Source organism: Loxodonta africana, chromosome 12 (assembly GCF_030014295.1).
Source record: "Loxodonta africana isolate mLoxAfr1 chromosome 12, mLoxAfr1.hap2, whole genome shotgun sequence".
NCBI lineage: Eukaryota > Metazoa > Chordata > Mammalia > Proboscidea > Elephantidae > Loxodonta > Loxodonta africana.
Window position 1 is genome coordinate 26,754,001 of NC_087353.1, and position 25,539 is coordinate 26,779,539.

At 37.7% G+C, this 25,539-nt stretch overlaps 1 protein-coding gene across 9 annotated transcripts in view; it reads right to left on the reverse strand.

The window, feature by feature from the left end:
• Window positions 1–25,539, reverse strand: part of NBAS (NBAS subunit of NRZ tethering complex) — a 449,992-nt gene that overhangs the window by 213,798 nt on the left and 210,655 nt on the right. For all 9 annotated transcript variants that reach the window (XM_064295047.1, XM_064295045.1, XM_064295049.1 and 6 more), the window contains 4 exons: window positions 24,840–24,942; window positions 20,847–21,076; window positions 13,823–13,935; window positions 3,680–3,793 (listed from right to left, as the gene is read on the reverse strand). In XM_064295047.1, the coding sequence (XP_064151117.1) occupies window positions 3,680–3,793; window positions 13,823–13,935; window positions 20,847–21,076; window positions 24,840–24,942 (560 nt within the window). The remainder of the gene's footprint in view (window positions 1–3,679; window positions 3,794–13,822; window positions 13,936–20,846; window positions 21,077–24,839; window positions 24,943–25,539) is intronic.

Consider the following 25,539-nt stretch of genomic DNA (forward strand, 5'->3'; position numbering starts at 1 on the left):
ATGAAAAGATCTCAAGAAGAAATCACACAGGGAAACCTGAGGAGCCCACGCTATTCCAGACCCCAGCCTTTTAGGCTCAGGAATCCAATAATTCCATCCCTAGCCACTATATGACTACAAATGCATAAAGAGACCCTGAACTGCCTAGCTGAGCACAGTCAATATCCATAATTGGAAGAGATTAAAAATAAATGTTATTTTACGTCATTAAATTTTTAGGAGGTTTGTAAAGCAGCAACAGATAACCAGAGTACCCTATGCTTCAGGTAAATGTCAACTGCTTTTGTGACCTTTCCTTAATATCGCAGGGAAAAATCAGCACTGACTTTTAGTTCTATAAAATTTGTTAACATAAACCATACACCATCATCATATCCTATGTTGCAGCATACTTATACCTACTCCTCACTTACCGAGGTCATTAGGCGAAAATTTGGCATTATGCAAGAGTCCGGTGCGCCCACTCTTCGGGCACTGGTGTCCCCCAGGTCGCTCACCCCGTTAGGTGCCACTCAGGACACATGTGGCATGGTGGACTCCCTTCCCTACCATGCCTTCCCCACCACCGTGGAGCCCGGGAGGGTCGGGGGTGGTGGTGGTAGTGGTCAGGGGTTGCCCACATGGCCTCCGGAGCAGTAGGGGCCTGCCATCACCTGGCTGTGCTCCAGGCCTCCACCTCTCCACCTTCCCACTTCGCTGGGCCCAGTGGAGGCTCCAGAGGTGGCAGACAGGACTCTCTGGAAGCAGAGACTTTTAAGCTGCCCACCATCTCCTCAAGACCTGGCCACCCCACCTCCTACACACCACCTGCCCGCCCAGCACTGGTGCAGACCCAGCCCTGCTCCTCTGCCCCACCTCAGTAATACCAACACCAGAGGCCCTCCAGGCTCGCTCCCTCTCATAAACCTTGCCCTCCTCCTCCTCCCCCTCTCAACTTGGCTCCTCATTAATGCGCAAAGTAGTCAGGTAGATTTTTTACTACTGTAAATGCAAAATGTCATATAACGAGATAGTCGATAAGTGAGGAGATAATCAATAAGTGAGGAGCAGGTGTATTTGTTTCCTATATAAAGTTGTACTATAAAAACCAAATACCAAACCTGCTGCTGTCCAGTTCATTCCGACTCACAGCGGCTCTACAAGACAGAGTAGAGCTGCCCCAAAGCGTTTCCAAGAAGCACCTGGTGAATTCAAACTGCTGACCTTCTGGTTAGCAGCCGTCGCACTTAACCACCACACCACCAGCGTTTCCTAAGTTGTACTACAGACTCAACTTTAATGTTTAGGGAATAACAACATGGCCAAGTTGAAATGGTTCCAAATATTAGAATTAAAACAGTTGCAATAAAAGAAAAAAAGGTGTAAATACCACATATTCTACATAGTTGCTGCTCTGTGGTACTGAAGAAGACTGTTACTTCCATTAAAAATTTATATATTCGACCGATACTCCTGTTACTATGTCAACGTGTCAGGGTAGCCCTGGTTGTTACAAATGGTTAAGCACTCGAGTACTAGCTGAAAGGCTGGTGGTTAACCCAGCCAGAGGCACCTCGGAAGACAGGCCTGGTGATCTGCTTTCGAAAGGTCACAGCCTTGAACACCCTACAGAGCAATTCTACTCTGCACACAGGAGTTTCCATGAGTCGGAATCAACTGGACGTCAACTAACAGCAGTATGTCAACATGTCAAAAAACAATAAAGGAAATTAATGCTAATAGATATACAGAAGTGCAGATGGCATCTGTATTAGTTCCCTGGGGCTGATGTAACAAAATACCACACAGTAGGTGGCATTAAAGAACAGAAATTTATTGTCTCACAGTAATGGATGCCAGGAGGGCTAGCCCAATTCAGAGCATTGGCAGGGGCAGGGCCATATTCGTTCTCTCAGTTGTAGGAGAAGGAACTTCTTTGTCTCTTCCTGCTTTGGCAGCCTCGGGCATGTCTTGGTGTGCCTTGTGCAGTAGATGCATCTTCAAATGGCTGCCTTCCCTGCGCAACTTCTTTTTTATAAGAGCACCCTTCATATAGCATGAGCACTCACCCTACTCTACTATGACCTCACGTTAACTTAACAGATAACATCTTCAAAGACCGCATTTCCAAAAAGAGTCACAGGTACAGGGGTTAGGATTTCAACGTATCTTTTTGGGGGGACACACTTCAATCCATAACAGCATCCCTGAGCTACTTCAATAGCCTCCGCGAAGCAGATCCTTACGACATTCAGGGGTTTATAAAGTGCTTTTTGTTTTTTTTTTTAAATACTATATGCATTAATTCACTTAAGTCTCATAAGTTGATATGTGAAGTAAAAAAAATTCCTATTTTCCAGGAGCAAAACTGAAGCTAAATTAATTTAGCAAATGTATGAGACATAGTCAGGACTTGAACCAGCCTTCTGACTCCACATTTAATGTTCTTCAAGTCATTCAAGATGCTTCACTATGGTTGACTGGCTCCAATCTCAGTATTGTCACCTTGATAAATATGTTACAAGTTCAAAGATCAAGATGCTAATGCTATGGTTTCAATCACACTAGAAAAGGACAACCAACATACTAAAATTTACTGAAACTAGAGACTTAAAGAAGAGATCTATATATTAGAATTTTAAAACATTAATAAATGTATTCACTAAATACATTAATATATACAATTTTAATAGCTTAAAATATACACATCGATCCTTTATTCATTAGTCTGTAATATGTATATAGCTTGGACTAACACAACGTCAGTCCACTGACTGCTGAACAAATGGTCACCAATCATTCTTGTAGAATTCTGCCTACGTCAAAAGTACAAAAAAAAAAAGTATTAAATAAAACTGAGAAGCAGTACAGTAGGGGTTGGAAACAGACAGTGAAAGGAGTATTTTATCACTGACATTATGTGGTTAAATGAACATGAAACGTAGAGTAAGAAAGATTTTCCTTGAAAGCCATGGTCTGCTAAGCAAGATAGGTATTTAACTTCTCCAATCCTCAAATTCCCTTGTAAAGTGGGAAGAATACCATCACTGTCAACATTTATGCGAGGATTAAATAATATAGCATGAAAAACCCAGCAAATAGTAAATACACGAAGTTTTCTAACAAATTGTTCAGGTTTAAAACCACAAACCACATTAGGACACTGAAAGTGAACTGGTAAGACTGGCTAGTTCTAATATTTAAGCATTCCAGTATAAATGGAAAGAGCCCTGGTGGTGCAGTGGTTAAGCACACAACCACTAACCTAAAGGTCAATGGTTTGAACCCACCAGCCACTCTGTGGGAGAAAGATGTGGCAATCTGCTTCCATAAAGATTTACAGCCTTGGAAACCTTATAGGGCAGTTCTCTGTCGTATAAGGTTGTCACGAGTCAGAATCTACTAGACGGCAACGGGTTTGGTTTTAGTAAAAATGGTAACAATGATTTCAACTCCTGATCTCACAACCACTTTATGGCTCCCTGACTAAGCCTGTCTTCATTTATAGGGCAGATGGTCCCAGAAGCTCAATACAGGTGGAAAAAAAAAATTTTTAACATGCCAATCTTTCCAGAAAGACTATCCTTTCCAAAAAGAAGCTCTCCTGACACCCATAAGCATATATTCTGATGTTTACCTACGATAATTTAAAGAATAACATAAAAATCTTATCTTGCAGTTTATCATTCAACAGGCTTACCAGCTACTCTCAGCAACTCTGCAAGGCCCAGAAGTTTGGCTGCTTGTTTGTAGCATGTGGGGGACTGGGAAATACATTCTTTGATGAGGCCAATCCGATCAGAGAACAATCGTACTACAAAAGAAAAACATATTATAGACTTGTATCTCTTAACCAAGGTATTAGTACTTTTCTAATTTAAAGCAACCAAACAAAATGAAAACTGTATTAGTGTCCAGATCAATGAGAATTAAGTAAAAGATACAATTTTTAAAAAATTAAAATTATTATTGCTTCTGAATAAATAATATACATGGATCTTTCCTTTATCACCAAACTTCCAAAGCTCAGCAAATGAACTGCAATTCTAAAGCTAGGAAAATATGTTATCTTTTCAAGTACCATGTCAGGCCTTAGGGAAATTTTTTAAGAAGGCAGTATTTGTCCTTGAAAATTTCACCTATTTTCTGTCACACCAGCCCCTGCCTCCATCTCATCCCACCAAACTCATTCCGTGTTCCAAACACCCATTTGCTATCTCCAATGCGTCACCCTAGTTGAGAGGGTAGGAGTTCTCAAAGTGCTCACTGCTCTAATTTATTACTTTCTCCAACAATAGGCCCAATTCTCTCACTTAAGCCAGATATTAGAAAAATAAAACATGTCTGAATAAACCAATTCATAACACAAGGTAATTCATAGCACTTAAAATAAAGAGAAAAAAAATTAAAGGATATGTATATATATGCACAGAATAAAAAAAAATGGTATTTATTTGAGGTAGAAGTGTCTACCTTTAATAAGCATGGCACTGCCTGGGAGGCTGCCCACTCCCCCCCACTTCCTAGTAACTCTAACAACAGTGGAAACAATGATAATGAGAGCAGCTGACATAAAATGAATACTATGTCCCAGGCACTGTTGTAGATGCTTTTTGTATATTAACCCCTGCAAGGCAGACCCCTACAAAAAAAAGGGCAGGTACAATTATTACCCTCAACGGAGGAAACTATGGTGCAGAAAGGTTTAGCACTTTGACCAAAGTCAATGAAAAAGTGATGGGACTAAAATTCAATCCAGCTCCCTAAATGTTTGTTTTTCACACATTCATTCCTTTAATTTCTATAAACCCATGGCTATTCCCCATACACCATGTTTTCCAAAAACTTTTTCTAGGTGGTTAAGAGGGGGGCACAAGGGGTTGAGGGAGATAAAGAAGGGAGGTGGTGGCTGTTCTTTGGAATGGACTCTCTTTTGCGGGGTAAGTTTTAATCGTGGCTTAATTTCAAAGTATAAAAATCTCCTCTATGCCTTTTGCCAAGATTGTTATTGTTAGCTGTTGTCGAGCTGGTGCCCAACTCATGGCGACCTCATGTATTACAGAGTAGAAACATTCCATAGGGTTTTCTCGCAGCATATAATTTTTATGGAAGGAGATCACCAGGCCTTTTCTTCTGCAGAGCTACGGGGTGAGTTCGAAAAGCTAACCTTTAGGTTAGTAGCTGACTACAAATCACTTGTGCCACCTGGGCTCCTTTTACCAAGGTTAACCAACTGTAAATATTTTGCTCTATTCACACATGAATGCAATCAGGCAAGCCTGTTCTCATTCTCTCTTCTCACACACACACATATATTGTGAGTTGAATTGTGTCCCCAAAAAAGGTATGTTGATGTTCTAACTCCTGGTACCTATAAATGTGAACCTACTGTAATCAATTAAAAATGAGGTCATACTAGATTGGAGTGGGCCCAAAATCCAATGACTGGGGTCCTTATAAAGACAGGGAAATTTGGAAACACATAGATACAAACAGAGGGAAGATGGGCATATGAAGACAGAGGCAGAAACTGGAGTGATACAGCCAACAGCCAAGGAATGCTAAGAGTTGCCAGCAATCAAAAGAAGTTAAAAAGAAGAATTCCTCCCAAGAGCCTTCAGAGAGAGCATGGCCCTACTGACACCTTGATTTTGGACTTCCAGATTCCAGAACTGTGAGAGAATAATTTCTGTTTTAATCCACTTTGTTGTTGCTGTGTGCCATTGAGTTGATTCTGACTCATAGTGACCCTATAGTGATCCACCTTCTTTGTGGTCATTTGTTACAGCAGCCCTAGGAAACTAATACAGACTGCGGTACTGGCAAGTGGGGTACTGCTGTAACAAATACCTAAAGATGCAGAAGTTGCTTTGAAATTGGGTAATTAGTACAGATTGGATGATTTTTGAGGCACTTGATAGAAAAAGCCTAGATTGCCTTGAAAAGACAGTTGGTAGAAACATGGATGTCAAGGCGATACTGATGAGGGCTCAGTTGCAAATGAGGAGCACAGAAGAGAAAGCTTCTATCATCTTCCAAACCAAAACCGAACCCGTTGCTGTTGAGTCAATTCCAACTCATACCTACCCTAGAGAGATTCCAAGACTGTAAATCTTTATGGAAGCATATCACCAGGCCTTTTCTCCCACAGAGCAGGTGGTGGGTTTGAACTGCTGACCTTTTGGTAAACAACCAACTACTTTAACCACTGAGCAACCAGAATGCTGGTAGAAGTATGAATGTCACAGTACTTCTGGTGAGGCTTTAGCAAGAAATGAGGAGCATATTACTGAACACTGAAGAAAAGCAATCCTTGTTATAAAGTGGCAGAGAACTTGGCTGAACTATGTCCTACTGATGCATGGACAGTAGAACTTATAAGTAATGAACTCGGATATAGCTGAGGAGATTTCCAATCAAAGCATTGAAGGGGCAGCATGGTTTCTTCTTGCTGCTTAGAGTAAATTGCAAGAGGAAAGAAACAAATTAAGGAACTGTTAAACTAAAAGGAACCAGCATTTACTAATTTGGAAAATTCTCAGCCTACCCAGATAGTGTGTTCTGGAAACAGCACCAAGGGTGTGGCTGAACAATCTTTTGTTAAAGAGATTATGCACTGGCATCACAAAGTTCACATTCTGCAGTGATGTGAGCAGTGGATGGGGTCTTAAAAACTCATGAGCAGCCATCTAAAATACAATCATTGGTGTCTACTCATTAGGAGCAAAGACAAAGAAGGAAACCAAAGTCTCAGAGAAGAAACTAGTCCACAAGGCTAATAGCCTCCACAAGCCACTGCCTTATCTACTCTGAGACCAGAAGAACTAGATGGTGCCTGGCTACCACTACCAACTATTCTAATCAGGGTGACAGCAGATGGACCCTGATAGAATGGTATAAAAACATGGGGCAGAACTCGAATTCTTAAAAAGTCCAGACTTACTGGACCAGTTCAGACTAAAGAACTTCCTGAGACTATCACCCTGGGATACTATTTAAACCTTGATAAAAACTATCCCTTGAGGTCATCTTTTAGTGAAATAACAGACTGGCACACAAAATACAGGATATTATTCGTGAGTATGGTGCTCCATTAAGAACACATCTATATGAGACCAAAAGGTCAACAATTACCCTAAGGCAAAGATGAGAAGAAGGCAGGGAAACTAGAGTATTAGAATTGGAACAATCAATACACAATTAAACAAGATGGTGACACACTGAAAAATGTAACTAATGTCCCTGAACAATTTGTGTAGAAACTGTCAAATGAGGACCTAATTTGCTATGTAAACTTTCACTGAAAACACAAAATATTTATATACACACACACACACATATATATATAGTGATTATGTGGTAAATAACAAATCTACATTTTACATATATACATATATATACACACACATACACACATATGGAAACCCTGGTGGTGTAGTGGTTAAGTGCTACAGCCGCTAACCAAGAGGTCAGCAGTTCGGATCTGCCAGGTGCTCCTTGGAAACTCTATTGGAAAGTACTACTCTGTCCTACAGGGTCGCTATGAGTCAGAATTGACTCAACAGCAGTGGGTTGGGTTTGGTTTGGTTTGATGTACATACACACACACACACACAGACACACACACACGTATATATAACCCATACCCATTGCCGTTGAGTTGATTCCAATGCAGAGCAACCCTAAAGGACTGTGTAGAACTGCCACATAGGGTTTCCAAGGAGTGAATGGTGGATTCAAACTGCTGACCTTTTGGTTAGCAGACAAATGCTTAACCAGTGCGCCACCAGGACATGTGTGTGTGTGTGTGTACAAGGTAAATGTAGATTTCAGTTATTTACTTCATAATCACTATAGCCAGTATCTACAATCTGAGCAGAACTGCTACAAACTGCATATTTTTCCCATTTATCCACTACAATTATTCATATCCCAAATACCTGTCCCACTAACATGAGGCTTCACCATATGACTTCTTTGCGCAATGAAATGTGAGTGGAAGCAATGCACGCCACTTCTGAGCAAAAGCTTTAAGGGTCATTGCATGCGTCCACTGTTGATCTTTTCCCTCTGCTATGAGAATGCTCCGTCTCACGGAGTGGTGCTGACGCTGACCGCAGCAGACATGAACTGTGCACAAGAAATAAACCTGTTATAATAAGCCACTGAGACTTTGTTTCTTCACTGTAGCGTGCTCCAGCAAAAACTGACTGATACAGCACCTTCAAAATTTTCTCTAATTAATTTCTCAAAAAAAATTTTTTTTGTATGCCAATTTAACAAAACATGAATCACTTTTGTAATATTCCCAATTCAATATCCTGATTTTTAGACAAGTACTTTTTACATACTTCTAATTTGATTTGCAAAACAAAATTTGACATAGATATCACTCTATATGCATAAAAATCAGGCTTTCATAGTTCCCTTTATGGCCTTGCTTGATGAATCTTGTCTTCTTAGAAAAGCTCTGGCTTTAGTAATTCTCAGTAAACTGATTTCGTTACCATTTCCACACTCTTTGTAGCTCAGTCAAACCAGGATGGAGAACTGAAACCACTTCTGACAACGGATTATTATTTTCTCTAAACTTCCATTTAATAAAATACTCAGGTGCGGTTCTTCGTCTCCTTGTTATTCTAAGCAAAACGCACTACTACTATTTCAAGTACATTAATGCATTTAGAAAGTACAATTCTAACAGACTTCTACTACCATCATCAAATGACTTTTCCTTTTATTTATTGATGTGTTTGCTTTTTTGAGCCTCTGGACAATCACTGCACCAGTTCTCTGTTACTGCTGATCTTAAGGCATGTTTAATTACATTTTGAAATGTGATCTCTCAGTTAAATAAATTTAAGTCTTTGATGTTATTATTTTTCCATGAAGGAGAAAGAGTTGGACTCCTAAACTTCCTTTTCAAAGTGTAATTACTGAACATGAAAAGGATGTGCAGATGTGTATCTTTTAGCAACTGATGATTCCTCATTTCCCGGTGGATCTCACAAATATATCTCAAATGTAAACAAAAAAAAATTTCTTCCATAAACACATAACCAAAAAACCAAACCCACTGCCGTCAAGTCAATTCTGACTCATAGTGACCCTACAGGACGGAGCAGAACTGCCCGATAGAGTTTCCAAGCAGCGCCTGGCAGATTTGAACTGCCAACCTCTTGGTTAGCAGCTATAGCACTTAACCACTACGCCGCCAGGGTTTCCTATAAACATATACGTCACAAATATAAAAAGTAAATAGAAAATAATTAGCATGTACTGAACAGCTACCCACACGCCCAACACTCTCATCACAAACTCACAAAGCAGGACAGTAAATAGCTACCAAACTACAAATGTAAAAGATCAGTTTCAGTCTCTCATGAAGGACATGAAAAGTGCACAACACATACAGTCATTTGTGATGCTGCTGAACTACAAATTTGAAATTATGTAGGCCAGGAAGGTGATATACTGACAGGTGAGAAAGACAAGTAAGAATTTCTTTCTCAAAGAATCTTTTACTTTTGTACCTCTTTATCAGTACAGTATTGTCTACTATTTACAAACACAGGGTCTTGGGTCAGACTACTTGGGTTCAAATCGTAGCTCCACCTCTAACAAGCTGAGTGATCTTAAGAAACTCACTTAACCTGTGTCTTGATTTGATCATCTGACAATGAGAAACAACAGCTACTACCTCATAGAGTTCTTTTTTTTTTTTAAATGAATGCATGTGAAGTACTGAGAATGTAAAAGTAATTCAGTAAATATTAGCTATTGTTAATATTACTACTACTGAAATATTCACAGAAATACTTATGAATTCTCTAATACAAGGATTCACGATGTCCTTTAGGACTATCTGGGGTATGTTTTATTATTATCCCCACTTAAGGAAGGTGAGGCTTAAAAACATTAAGCTGCCAAAGGTCATACAACTCTAAGTGGCAAGGCCAGAATTTAAACTTACACACGAAATTCTGGTGTAGCTGTCTTATTATCAGTGTGCCACATCCTCAAAGGCAAGAACTGTGCCTTATCCACTTCAGTATTTCAATATAGGCAGTCCCCAGGTTACAAACAAGATCCATTCCTGTGTCTTTAAGGTGAATTTGTAGGTAAATCGGAACAGGTGCACACGGTTCTTGTTTAGCCCAGAGATTCGAACCGATTCATTCTGGTTCGAACCCCTGCTGAGAGTTTGCCTTTCCACTGCAAATACACTGAGTCAGAATCTATAGTTTAACAAGATCCACAGGTGATTCTTATGTATAATAAATTTTGAGAACCACTGCTCTACTAGTAACCCAGTGCTAGTCAGAAATGGTTCCTAACCAGCAGCATTAGCATCACCAGGAAACTGTTCAGAAATGCAAAGTCTCAGCAGGGGTTTGAGCCTTAAGGAACCAGTTCAAAGCCCTGATTTAGCCTCACTTTTTTTTTAGTGCAAGAAAGGAGCCCTGGTGACTAGTGGTTAACAGCTCAGCTGCTAACCAAAAGGTGACAGTTCAAATCCACCAGCCTCTCTCTGAAAACCCTATGGGGCAGTTCTACTCTGTCCTATAGGGTCGCTATGAGTTGGAATCGGCTTGACGGCAATGGGTTTCTGGTTTTAGTGCAAGAAAAGGCTCGAGGCCTTTTCTATTATCTAAAAACTGCATGGGTGGCAAGTGAAGGTGATTGTGATGAAGCTGCGAGTAGGGGCTGGTTCATTCGTTTCAAAGTCAGGGCAAATTTCCATAATTTAAAGGGCAAGTACAAGTTGTACATAAGTCTGACTTTCATAATCCTGGGACTGCCTGTACAGAGTAAGTGCCTAAATTAATGTTTATTGAATGGGAGTAAAGAGAAGTAGAAAGAGGGAAATGATCAGATGGTACAGGAGGGAGGGAAAGAATCAGAGGGAGGAAGAAGGGAGAAATGAATGAAGAAAATAGAAGGAGGGAGAAAGAGAAGGCAGGTAGATCATACTAATTCTAACATCATACTTTCAAAACAATAACAAGAGTGATAATAGCTGATACTTGTAGAGCCCTTACTACATTCCAAGTGCTGTACTCACATAGACTTATTCCTTATAAGCAACTGTATTAAGTGCTCATTAGCATCCCCATTTTGTAAATGAGAAAACTGAAACACAAAACGAGGTTACCTTACTTGCCCCCCGTTACTCAGCAATAAATGGCAGAACTGGGATTCAGTCCTAGGCAATCTGGCCCTAGGCTGGGTTTAACCACAATGTCCTAAGTTTAAAAAAACTTGCCCTATTATAGAAAGAACATGTGGGATGGCTGAAATAGCCTAAATCCACTCCCTTGAATATTAAGGAAAATTTACACCAACAGAAACACCCAAGTTATTAGGGAGATGCACACACACATAAACACGTACAGCACTTCACAGGGGACTTGTATATAAGGAATCTTTTTACATATTTCTTTTCGTCTTTTCTTGTAACTCATTAATTCGTCTAGTACAACTAGCCTTGACTTCATGAGAAATGGCAATTCCTCCAGTGCTAGCAAAGAAGGCTTCGAAGCAAAGCAAAGTGACAAAGTGGACTATGTACATTGACTAAAATGAGAATACCTGAATCATAAATTTCTAAATATCAAGTTAATTTGTTTGGCCAGTATTCCTGATGAATATAAAAGCAGCTTAAGCCTAAACTGTATCCATAGGATAAACACAACAGTGTGCAAAGGCAATACTCCATCTCTACATCCAGAAGGTTTTCTGACAGTCATTCTAATAGGAAACTCCAAACCAATACATCAAGCTGAAAGACTGTCAAGATACAAATGTAATTGTCTTTTTAAAAACACTCCTCAGTCAGGAAATTCCTCAGAAGCTATAGCAGGATAGCAGGTTTGGTTGTAGATAACCAAACTCAGCAATATATAATATCAATATTAACAGCAAAAATACTGTCAACTGAGCACCACAGAAAATCAGTAGTCAACTTCATATTTCAAAATTCATTGGCATTTGGGAACAATAAGAAAAAAATTATAATGTATCAATCTGCTTGAAGTTAAATATTAGCAGGTACACACACACAAAAAAAAACTATGCATAAACATGTCTTTTTTTCAGTATCTATACGCAGGGTGAAAGTTTCGTAATACTCTGTACTCTCTACTGACTGAAAATGCAATTAAATACATAAGTGTTTGAGGGGAAGTACTTAATGACTTAAGACGCTTGAGAATAAACTGAAAATGCCTTTTAATAACACTAATCTTCATAATTTTAAGAAGCTCTGAGCTAAAAATTCACATGAACGGTATAACTGAATAAAATTTTCTAGTGATTTAACAATCACCTTATATAATACTCGCTTAAGATGCTACAGGATATTTATAATCACGTTCAAATTCTTTCCAAACAATGATATTCAAGTTAACAATAATACTACCTCTTTCAAGTCTAATAAGTTTGTCTGACAGAACAGAACTTCCATTTTCAGTCAAACCACAATGAGAACAAAACATGAGAGTGTCTCTACTGGCTCAGATCCCCTAAGGTCCAGTCAACTGAAAGCACTGCAGAGGACAAAGACATCACAGATCTTGTAACAAGCCATCATGCTTTTTAAAAGACAGTAATAAAAAAGGGGAGAGACAATTTTGGTGAACTCTTACCAGAAAACAGAGACAGAAGGAACTCAACTATGTTTCCCCCACCAAGTCCAAACATTCACGGAGTTAAGAGTTAAGAATAAAGATAACAGTTGACATGGCGGGCCAGCTAAGCATACCCTCTTCACTTATCGCACTGAGGTCTACGGTCTGAAGCAACAGAAATCTACCTCAGCAACAACAGGCAGGTAAGGCTCAGGTACATTATGAGATGGTGTCCTTACAGAATAAAGTGTACGATAACAAAAACTGTGTAACAGGATTTTTGTTTTGGATACTACCTTCAGAGCTTTTGCATTTAGGTAAAAGACCTTGAGCAATGTTAAGATACAACCAGCAATGAAACTCTAAATGAGAACTTCTTATCATTTCTTTTTAAAACAAAGGACAGCTTAAAAAGAAGAGAAAAAACTACTATCATTTATGTTGTTGTCAGCCACTATCGAGCTGGCCCCCAACTCATGGTGACACCATGCACAATGGAAGGAAACACTGCCTGGTCCTGCACTCTCCTCATGATCAGCTGTGGATAGGCCTGTTATCTCCTGTAGGGCTTTCACTGGCTGATTTTTGGAAGTAGACTACCAGGTCTTTCTTCCATTGTCATTTATAACTAACGCAACTGAAACAAAATATGGAAATAAACTATATACCAAAAGTGAACAGATGTAAATCAGAAACTCTCCTCTATAATCCTTCAGTTTAAATGTTGTTATCCAATAACTTAACTGCTACTTGTTACAAATACTATTTTTTTAATGTCATAAACGTGAACTTAAAAAAATGAATGATAAAACATTGGCTTTGTTTTTTATTTATTTTGGGCTTCTACTTAAAATGTTTCATTTGAAAGAATACAGTAGGGAGTGGGGACTCTCTTGTTAGTGGATTAAATGATCAAAGTTACTCTTCAGTTGAAAAATTTTATTTTAGTTATAAAAACAATATGAATATTGTTAAATGGAGAAGCAGAGCAGTATAATAGCTAGTTTCCATGGGTGCAGTATCCTTAATACTAAACCCATTGTCATCGAGTTGGTTTTGACCCCTAGCAACACTACACAGAACAGAACTGCCCCACAGTTTCCAAAGAGCGTCTGGTGGATTTGAACTGCTGACCTTTTGGTTAGCAGCCACCAGGGACACTAATAAATTAACACAAAATAAGTTAATAGCGCAACACTAAGTAGAAAACTCACCTTGCAAAGGCAGGATCTTTACCCCAAACTCTTCAAGACATCCAAGAGCTTGGATAAGATCCAGCTCCTCTTGAATGGCACTGGGTCTATCTGTTATCAGTTGTAAGCAGCACCTGGGAGAAATTAGATACATTTTTAGAAAGCAGAAGTAGCCGGTGTTCAGTCAAGTTATCTTTCTATAGTCAACAATGTGGGATTCAACAAATATTTATCAAAAAGCTAGGACAGGCAAGCACTCTGCTACATGCTTTCTATTACCTTAATCTGCAAATCTGCATAGCAAGCCTGTGAGGCAGGCAAATATCATCTCTTTTTATTTTATTTTTTATTGTGCTTTAAGTGAAAGTTTACAGAGCAAATTAGTTTCCCATTCGACAGTCTGTACTAAAGTTTTCCATGACGTTGGTTCCATTTCACCACAATGTGCCGGCACTCCCCCCATTTGCTTGCATCCTGAATGGCTGCCCCTTTCTGCCTTCTCATCTTTGCTTCTGGGCAAATATTGTCCTTTTGATCTCAGATGATTGCCTGTTCTAAGCAGCACGTTCCTCTCTGTTGTTATTGTTTATTTTATGGGCCTGTTTATGGCTTGGCTGAAGGGTGTTCTCTAGGAATGGATTCAGTTCTGGTTTAGAAGGGTGCCTTTGGGCCATAGTCTCAGGGGCTCCTCCAGTCTCTGACAGACCAGTAAGTTGTGTGTGTGCACGTGCATGAGTGCGCGCGCACGCGCGTGTGTGTGTGGGGTGTGATTTTTTCTGTTATGCAATTTTTCTCCCACTATGTCTGGGGCTCTGTTGTGATCCCAATCAGAGCCGTTGGTAGTAGTAGCAGGGCACCATCAGTTCTTCTGGTTTCAGGGTCATGTAGGCTGTGGTTCTTGCAGTCCATTAGTCCTTTGGACTAATTGTTCCCTTGAGTCTTTGGTTTTATTAATCCTCCTTTGCTTGGGGCAGTAAGACACCAATAGCTGTATCTCAGATGGCCGCTTGCAAGGTTTTAAGACCCTAGGCACTACTACCAGAGTAGGATGCAGAACTTTGTCTTTATTAACTATGTATGTTGTGCCAATTGACACAGATGTCCCCGAGTCTATGGTCCTACAACTTTGAGCCTAGGTACTTGGTCGTGCAAGGTATTTAGTTATATCTATGCCCCTTGTGTGGTCTATTGTCTGTATTAACATATGAGTAGCACCTACAGTTATGTATGTAGAAATATCAACCACCAAACCTGTATCGGCAGCTGGGTGTGTTCCCCTATACTCTTCCACACCTCTTGATATATTTACCTATATGCCCATTTGTAAATTAGTGTTTGTTAATACTATTGTTGCAGGATTGTCTTTGCTACAGTAATTACCATTGTTGCCACTTGTTCTTGCCTTCCTCTTAGTGTTCTTCCATGCCTTGGTCATGTTTCTCTGATTTCCCCCACATTGTGTATTGTCTTTCCCTTCACCGGTACGAACATGTGTCTTCTATCTATTTGGTAATTTTCTCTCCCCTACGCAGTCTCCATCCCTTGCACAATCCACGTGCAAGCCTTTTCTCGTTTCTTTATAATAGCAGTCTTATCCAGTATTTGTCTTTTTGCGATTGACTTATTTCACTCAGCATAATGTCCTCAAATCCATCCACATTGTGAGATGTTTCACCGCTTCGTCTTTATCATCGTGTGTCATTCCACTGTATGTATGCACTGCAGTTTGTTAATCCATTCATCTGGTGATGGGCAATTACGTAGTTTCCCTCTTATTGCTATTGTAAATAATGCAACGAACATGGGTGTGCATATGTCTATTTGTGTCATGGCTCTTATTTCTCTAGGTTATATACCTAAGAGTGGGACTGGGTCATATGGTATTTCTATTTCTAGATCTTTAAGGAAGTGCCATACTATTTTCCAAAGTGGTTGTACCATTTTACATTCCCGCCAGCAGTATATGAGTTCTAATCTCTCTACAACCTCTCTAACATTTATTATTATTATTTTTAATTAATGCCAATAATGTTGGGGTGAGATAGTATGTAATTGTACTTCTGATTTGCATCTAATGGCTAATGGAAATGCTGGTGGTGTACTGGTTAAGAGTTCCGCTGCTAACCAAAAGGTCAGCAGTTTGAATCCACCAGGTACTCCTTGGAAACGCTATGGGGCAGTTCTAGTCTGACCTATAGGGTTGCTATGAGTCAAAATCGACCCCACGGCAACCGGTTTAATGGCTAATGGGAGCCCTGCGGACTCAGTGATTGAGAGCTATGGCGAGCTATAGCTACTAACCAAAATGTCGGCAGTTCAAATACACCAGCCGCTCCTTGGAAACCCTATGGAGCAGCTCTATTCTGTCCTATAGGTTCACTACAAGTCAGAATCAACTCAACGGCAACGTGTTTTGTTTGGTTTCTAATGGCCAATGATCAGGAGCATTTCTTCATGTTTGTTAGCCGTCTGAATGTCTTCTTTGGTGGTCTGTTTATAAGCTTTGCCCATTTTTTAAATGGGCTGTTTGTCTTTTTGTTGTTGAGATGTTGAGGTTTCCTACAGATTTTAGAGATAAGATCCTTGTTGGACACGTGGAAGCCAAAGGTTTTGGTAAGATATATTTTCACTCTCAAATGAGTCTAGAAATTTTTTTATTTGATCTTTGATTTCTTCTATTACCCACCCAGTGGTTTTTTAGCAAGGCGCTATTCAGTTTCCACGTATTTGATTTTTTTCTCCTTGCTATTCCTGTTATTGATTTCTACTTTTTATGGTGCTGTAATCAGAGAAAATGATTTATATTATTTCAATGTTTTGGGTTTTTTTAGGGCTTGCTTTGTAGCCTAAAATGTGGTCATCATCTGCTTTTGAAGGAAGACAAAACTGAGCTCAGAGAAATGATGTAATTTGCCGACAGTTACATTGACAGTATATAATGGTGTCATGACATAAACCAAAGCATCCTAACTTGCATTTAGTGTTCATTTTACTGTTGACTCTAAAGGTAATGAGTATATTAAAAAGGGTTTAAAAAAAAAAAAGAAGAAGAAGAATTCAGATATTCTCAGAAAAACAGGAACATCTTGAACATTTTGTGAATCAAAAGTAAAAAGAAATGACTTAAACTAAACAAGGGATATTCTTCTGATCAATAGGGAGGAATCAGTTGGTAACTGGTTGGTAGTACTGAGATGAACTATAGGTGGAAGTGATTTGCTAATCTAACAACTGTCACTCTAAGAATTAGTATTTTAAACAGATTTTTTTTTTTAAATCAGAGAGCGTATGCTCAATAAACACTTGAATTAATGAATAAAATTATTTTTTGAAAAGCGCTAGTAGAGGAATATTTAGATATGAAACTTGAAAGGAAGAAAAAATACCAGGCCATGGAGGACTAATGAATGTTAAACTCACAGATCAGATCTAAATGAACATATCTTTGCCTCAACATGCATCATATCACCGAATAATAGATAATCAACCTTGTTTGTTCCTGCAAAATTACAGGATTTTTATCAGTTGAGCACTCACAGATACTGCTGATTCAACTGTAAAAGGTGTATAACCTCTTTGCAGTATGAATATTTTCAGCGCACTTACTTTGAAACCAGGAATTTCAGTTCTAGGAATTTATATTACAGATAGGCTCACACATGTCCAAAAAATGTGTAATTATGGGTGTTCACTCAACATTGTTATTAAAAAAAAAAAAAAGGTCCACCAAATCGGTAACTAATGCAGTAAATGAACAAGTCAAATAGTTCAATATTCTTCAACTATCAGAAAACATGAAACAAACCTATCTGTACTCATATGGAAAAACCTCCAATATAGACTGTAAGTGAAAAAAGCAAGGTACAGAAAGTTATATAAATAGTAAGCACTTATATAAATGGTAACAGGTTCTTTTTAAACATGTGACTAAAGAAAGAAGGCAATATTTAATAAAATATTTCAGAAACCTACCCAATAAACTGATTTAAAAAAAAAAAATAGCTGAGGGATAGAGATAAGGGAACTGGATTGAGAAGAGAGACACTACCAATATATATCCTTTTTGGGTTGTTTGTTTTATCTTGTATATATATTACTTCCTCAACAAAAAAAAAAAACTAACAACAATTTGATCAATAAGAATATATGGGTTATTTTCTCTATTCAATGTAACTATGAACATTTAAATACATTGGCCTTGCAGGTCACAACTTGGTTCCACTTATGCACATATGGCATCTTTTTAAAATTAAGGTGTAGCTTTTTGAGAGAGAAAGAGCTGGAATGAGGGAAAAATACAGAATGTGCCTTTTAAGAAACAATTTCTGAAAAACACCTGCCAAAAGATTTAGGTCAAACACAAATTCCAGTTTGAAAGGTTATTCTATTTGATGTTTTCATCATCTGAAAGAGAAATACAATCCTTTGGGAGAAAAGAAAAAAATGACTAATTACGTTAAACAACTTTGTCAAGTTCAATAACACAGTTTCAGAAAATAGGATTTTCTCTGAGATAAGCTATCAGTGGAAAAACAATAAAGTTTCTTTAGAGTTTTGCTAGGGCCGAAACAACTGCTTGTCACATTGGGAGAAAAAATAAAGCTAAACAGCTACACCATAATCTTTATATCAAAATAAATTATAAATGGGCCTTAAATTGAAATGTAAAAAATAAAACCATCAAAGTACTAAAAAATAATACAGGCAACTATTTTAATGGTCCTGAGAATTCAGAGGTCTCTTAAAGGATGGCACAAAAGACAGGAACTACGTAAAAAAAGAATGATACTTAAAAAAAAATTCTGAACAGCAATTTGAATAAATAAATCATATAGTAAAAACTGAGCAACATATTTGAAACATTTGGGACAGGCAAAGGGAAAAAGTTGCTTACATATAAAAAGCCCTTAAGAATCAATAGTAAAAAGGGGAACAGCCCAGCAGGAAAATAAGTGAAGGCTAGGATGCAGCTTCAAAGAAAAAGTGCAAACGCAGATGTTTACTTTGAAAAAAAATCAGAAAGACTGACAGTGTGTGTAGAAGGGGCACTTTAGTGCCCTATTAATAGGCAATAAACTGGTAACATGCCAACGCATATCAAAATTTCATGTGTATTTACCCTTTGATTCAGCAATTGTACTTTGTACTTTCTATACCACAGGTACAGTTCTAACACTTTACATATTTAACATTTGCAATAAACCTGCGAAGTTATCCCTATTATGGTCATTTTATAAATGAGGAAGCTGAGGCCCTGATAACTTGGCCAGAGTACATGGATGTTAGCTGACCAAGGCTACAGAGACACACAGGCATCAGGCTCCAGAACACATATTCTTAACCTCTAGACGCCACTGCTTCTCGTGCAATGAAAAGAGGGAAACTCAAAACCAGCCAAAAGGGGCAGGAGAAATATAGTACAGCTATTGAACACAATGTTAAAAAAACTATAAAAATGATGCAGATCTATTAGCATAATAAATAACTGAAGGAACATGCAATAAAAAGGAATGTATAATAATATTTCATTTTTGTAAAATTATATACAAGTATATATGCAACAAATGATTTCAGAATGCACAGGCTCAAAAGTCTCATTTTACGTAAATAAGAAGTAGAGAATTCACTCTCAAATAAAATGCAGAATCTTTTTAGAGACTGTTAACTAGAAAATCTGAGAAGACAGGACAAAATTAGAGTGTTCAGTGTTGGGAAATGGGACACAGTAAGAAAAAAGCAAAGAAGTAACCTGCCAGAAACCATAGTCACTTTATGCGAAAGAAGTCCCCAGTTTTCTTTCATTTCTTTTATCAAGAAATAAAAATTCAAAGATTACACAAGAAAGCCAGGCCCTTGGTAAAATTGCCAATTGCCTAGAGGAGGAAAAAAATAATTGAAAAAAACTATGTTTCTAGAAATTAATGAGGATTAGCTCAGCTCTAGGCAAAGAAAAGTAGAGCAGGGTCCAAGAAAGAAGATCTCAGACAAAGAAAAAACAGATCCAGATTTCCAGTATCTGAATTTATGGAGAAATACACATGAAGTGGATTTGTTGTTGTTGTGTCATCGAGTTGATTATGACTCACAGCAGCCCAATAAGACAGAATACAGCTGCCCCGTAAGGTTTCCTAGGCTGTAATCTTTCACGGGAGCATATTGCCAGGTCCTTTCTCTTGCAGTTGCTGGGGAGTTTGAACCACCGACCTTTGGATTAGCCGCCAAGGTCTTAACCATTGTGCCCTGTGCCCCCTGGCCTCCTTATGAAATGGACTAGATACTACAAAAAGAACATTGGAAAATCGCTAGTGGTAAGAACACCAGCATATTGGTCAGATGGCAAGTGAAAGGAGGCATAACAAAACTACCTTTCAACATCTGGAACTTTGAATAAGGTTATCTTTTTGAAGCTTTTAAGAGTCATTAGAATAGAGGTGATCCATATCTGATTTCTTGGTCAATATGTATTGAACTCTTAATTTTATAAAAATTAGCTTTATAAAAACTAACTTTAAATCATGAAAAAATTCTTCTAGAAAAAAATCAGTGTAATTCTCTATACTTAAATGTGAGAATTCAGATTATGGCATGCCTTCTTTGTTGTGTTAAATAAGAGTGGACAAAAATACCAGTACAACAGGCCAGGGAGGAACCGAATTCAGAGTGTGGAAATTTCAACCTGGAAGGAACTTTTGAGTTTTATCATCTAATCAGGTTCTTTGTCTCTTAACAGAGCAGAAGTCATGCAAAAAAGACAGATACCACCCTAATGCGCGAAATTTGCAGAACTTGAATTTGCAGCCTGTCATACAAATCTCTTCTAACAGAAGAAAAGTAAAACCTTACAGACAAATAATCAGCAAGAATGGCTCTGAAAAAGCATAATGGAGAAGGGTCAAGAGGAAACTAAGGAATTTCCATAACATAATTAGTTTTTTTTCTACATACCAGCAATAATAACTACATCCTAATTGGCACCTGTGATAATGTATTTGTAAATTAAAGAAAAAACAACAATTGAGCTTTTGGAAGAAAACAGTTACTCTACCTGGCCAGATCCATGCAGCTATCAGTGAGGCTGGTAGAAGAATTGAAGTACTCTCTGCTAGCAGCCAAAACCAAGTCAATACTTTTTTCATAACTGACCCTGTACTGGGTTTTTCCTTTGTGGGCTACACTAGCTGGTGGATTTATGGAGCAAGCAGTGCAATGCATCATCTGCCCAGCCAGGTGGATATTTTCAAGGTGACTGGAGCATAGAAGACTTTCAGTAAATATCTGGGAAAGGAAGAATCTAAAATTAGTGCTAAAGAGAATGATTTGGTTCTCAATAAAATGAAGGCCCTGAAATTCAAATAAATCTGTAGAAAAATACATTTGATCCCCATTTGTTACAAATTCTCTACTTGTGAATTTGCCTATTCATTCAAATTTATTTGTAATCCCAAAATCAATACTCGCAGTGCTTTCGTAGTCATTTGCAAAGGTGCACAAAGTGAAAAATTTAACAAAGGCAACACTCCGCCTTCTTGTTTCAGCTCTTGCACTGTAAACAAGTGTCCTTTTCACGTTCTCTTTAGTGCCACATTTTTCACAGTTTCATGCTTTTTGTTGGTGATATTGTGTTTAAAATGGCTCTCAAGCGTAGTGTTGAAGGGCTGTGTATTATCCCCTAAATGCAAGAAGGCTGTGATGTGCCTGACAAAGAAAATATGTGTGTTAAGTAAGTTTTGTTCAGCCATGAGCTATAGTGGTGTTTGTTTCCATGAGTTCAATGTTCAGTGAATCAACAATATACAGTATATTAAATAAGGTTTCTTTAAACGGAAACACACATAAAATAAGATTATCTATTGATCAGTAGATAAAAATGTTGTAGCCACAGGCTCACAGGAACTTAATCCTTTATTTCCCCTGTAGCAATGGTTCCGTACTCACTAATTCAGTGTCCCTGGGAACTTAACAGAATATAACTACCACAAAAAACAAGAATCGACAGTACATCCATCCTAGAAGTGGTGTTTGCATAACACTACGAATGTACCAAATGCCACTGAATTGTACACCTTAAAATGGTTATGTTTATGTTATGTGAATTTCACCTCAATTTAAAAAAAAAAAAAATACCACCCTTTTGGAAGGAGAAAAATTAATTTCACTCAATGAACCAAAAATAAGCATAACATTTTAACGTGTTACAATGAAAACTTCAGTTAAGCACCTAAAGTTCATATTCACTAATTACCACACTCCATCAGGGCCCATGCCTGTTGAACTATATAATACTTTCATTGCAAGATGGCTATTAAATATTTAAAAGAAAATCTTAAATATGATATATACAATTTAGAACTGCTGAAAGCATCTGAATTTGGTCTTACAAACTAATTGGCAAGCTACAAAATTATACTTCTACCTAATCACTATTAAAACCACAACATACCCATATAGCATTGTGCTTGTCTCTAACGTGCAAACTAAAAACTATTTACATAAAATGAGCCACTGATGGAAGGCATTCATGTAAAACATCCTTGTGTTCTCCTATACTAATAGTATCAATTAATAAAAAATTCTGTAATTGAAATTTATATACTTACTACAGAAAAATAAACATTCTTTTTTAAACTTACACTAATAATATTGATACATAATTAACATAAGAACTTTCCCAAGAATGTCCTTCTCTATAACTCCAATGTTGGATAGCAATGAGGGTAGCACAGAAATAGGGCCAATATATGAAAAAAAGGAAATTTTTTGGAGCAGCAAGTTTCCTTATAATTAAGATCATTCAATTGTCATAGGGTCTCTTTATTTTTATTTTTGTGTCTAGGCTTCCTTGGGAAGGCATTTTTAGACAAGTCTTACTTGAAATACCTGATGGGGATCAGCTATAAAATAGTGTGTCAGAGAACAAATTATCAATGACCAATCCTAATCATTTATACATGACAGATGAAAACAGCTTGCTCCAAGTCTAACATAAATCACCTACTTTTGACAGTTTCCCTATTCCTTTGGTATATTCGAGTAAGTCATAAAGAGTCGATGTCCAACATTAAAAAATCCAATTTACTCAGCTCAAAATGTTTAGCTGTAACGAACACAGATTTCTGTTCTACGGGCAGTACAGAAAGCTTCATGTAACATTTTCAAAATTGTATTATTGAGCTTTCAAATTATTTTTTAAGAACAACAAAACCTAATGGCCAAAAGTCAGTAAGACATAGCATAATTTAAAAGGTAATAAAATAATACTTAAAATTTTAAGTTTTTTAAAATCTTAATTTCCCATCTTCTAGAACTCTTTGAAAACTGTTATAGTAGACTTTCAAATGTTTTCTCAAGAGAGAGAGACTGATGGTCAGGAGTCATTAAAATACTAAAGCCTAATTTTAAAAAAGTTAAAATATGTTTTATAATAATTTGTTAAGTTGTTGGAATAGGTTACTCCCCACAGGAGCAAGTTCAAATATATAATATGCTTGCTGTCAATTTTTGAATAAAATCAGAAACAAGAAAACAAAATAATGCCACTTCAACTTAAAAACACTACATCAGACACACTAGTAGCGGTTCTGCTTTGGAACTCATGTGCATACACATTATTTTGCCCTGAAATACGATTTCAAGCATCACTTTAGATCCAAAAGGGGAAGTTACCAGCAGTCGTACGTGGTCTAAGACTGTAATCATCAAAATGAATGTTACACTCATTCAAGATTTTAAAAAACTGAATTCAAATATAAAATCATTCATTTCTTACCAATCTATTTTAGCACTCTTTTGTTAAAATCACCTTGAATTAAAATACTAGATGATTTCACAAAATAGAGACCTATTTTTATAATTCTCATCAATGAGTCATGCTTTGTTATAGAACAGGGTTTTGTGCCTGGCTTATTTAATAACAAAATTCAAATGAGAAACCTCTTTTAGACTGTATCTCACTAAAAATGGGCTAGTTGGATCATTTTTTGATGCAAACCATGACTAATTTATTGGTAACACACATAACTTCCAAAATAATGAGTAAGTCCCCCTGGGTTACACTCCTAGCCAATTAACAACCATTTCTTAAGTGTCCTTTACTTTATGTTCCAGACATGATATAATAGACTGGAGAATATGAGGAAGCACATGATAACACTACCTAGGAGCTCATGGCCAAGTAGAAGAAACACACATACAAAACAAGTAACTGCATCTTGAAGAAAAGCTGCAATACCACTAAGTTACAATACCATTATGGCATCCCAGGACACATAGTCATTGAGCTGAGTCCTGCAAACTTACCAAGAATTTTCCAAGTAAAGGAAAGAGAAATATGACATTCTAGACAAAGGGAACAATGCATACCAAGTCACAGAAACATGAAATAGCATGGTGTGTGGAGGGATTCATGACAGATTTACAGAGCTGGAGCATAGGAATCATGGTGGAGGATGACAAAGATGAGAGTGGACAGGGAGGCTGGAATCTGCTGGGGCTTTCCACGCCATGCTAAAACATATGGGTTTTTCTGATTGCTGATATGGAACAAGCAACAATTTTTAAGAGGGGGTGACAATATTTATTTTAGAATAAATAATTTACTTTAGAATGCTCTAAATACTCTAAATTGGAATAATCTAGAAATAAATACTGGAGTAGGAGGACATGTTAGAGGACTACTGTAATTTGGCAGAGATGATGAGAACCTGCAGTAGCAGAGTACAGAGAAGACAGCACAAATTTGAAAGACATTTCTCAGGTATACTTAGTAAGTTTCAGTGGCTACAAAAACTATGGAAATGAGAAAGGAGTCAAATATGAGTCTAGCTGAGGATTAAACCCCTTAACAGATAGTACTGCAATGAACCTAGATAGGGAAGATAGATTAGGTATAGAGGTGCTCAATAAACTATAAAGCACTAATCAACCATCAGCTATTATTCAATAGTATTATATTGAAGTTTATGATCATCACTCTTGTTACCAATAAGCAAACCGTAACTACCAAAATTTCTAAGTTAAAATAAATTACATATACAGTTACCTCAAAGCAAGCATCAAAATCGAGACATGTGTAAACACTCTGCTGCATAGCTAACATGTCTTGCAGCAGCGTTCTCCAATGGGACTCAGTGACAGGAGGCTGCCTGGGGGGCAAAAGAGGGGTGGGAGAAAAAGAATTCATGAAACTTCTCTCTTCAACTGGCCAGACTTAAAAAAAATTGGTGCCGGTATTCTATGTGCCACATAAACTCCCAAATAACACGCCTCATTTGAATTTACAAGAAAAAAACAAAAAATACAAAAACTTGGATCAAAAATAGAGGGAAAAGTTGGGCAGTTACACCACAATATTACCAATGCTGCCAAAGCTTCCTCTGTCATAGGCTGCCTAGACACAAAGTTAGACTAGTATTAAACGGTAATGGCAAAGGTAAAAAGCTGTGAGTTTCTAAGGTAAAATAAGGCAAAGTAAGATAAAGCAGCTGTGACATAGCAGAAAAAGCACTTGATGACAGGAGAATTGGCTTCAAATTCCATCTTTGTCATTCTTCAACCCTCACAAGGGGGTCTTCTTAACTTCAACTGAACAGTCAGACTGCTAAGGCTACCACAGGCCACACTTGGCATCAATTTATAGATCAACAACCCGTCTGTCAACAGGGCAGCATTGGTTGTTTCTTTCAGTTGGCGCTCTTGCAGCAGGCCACAGGCACAGAGTCCACAGAACATTCCCGGGTTTG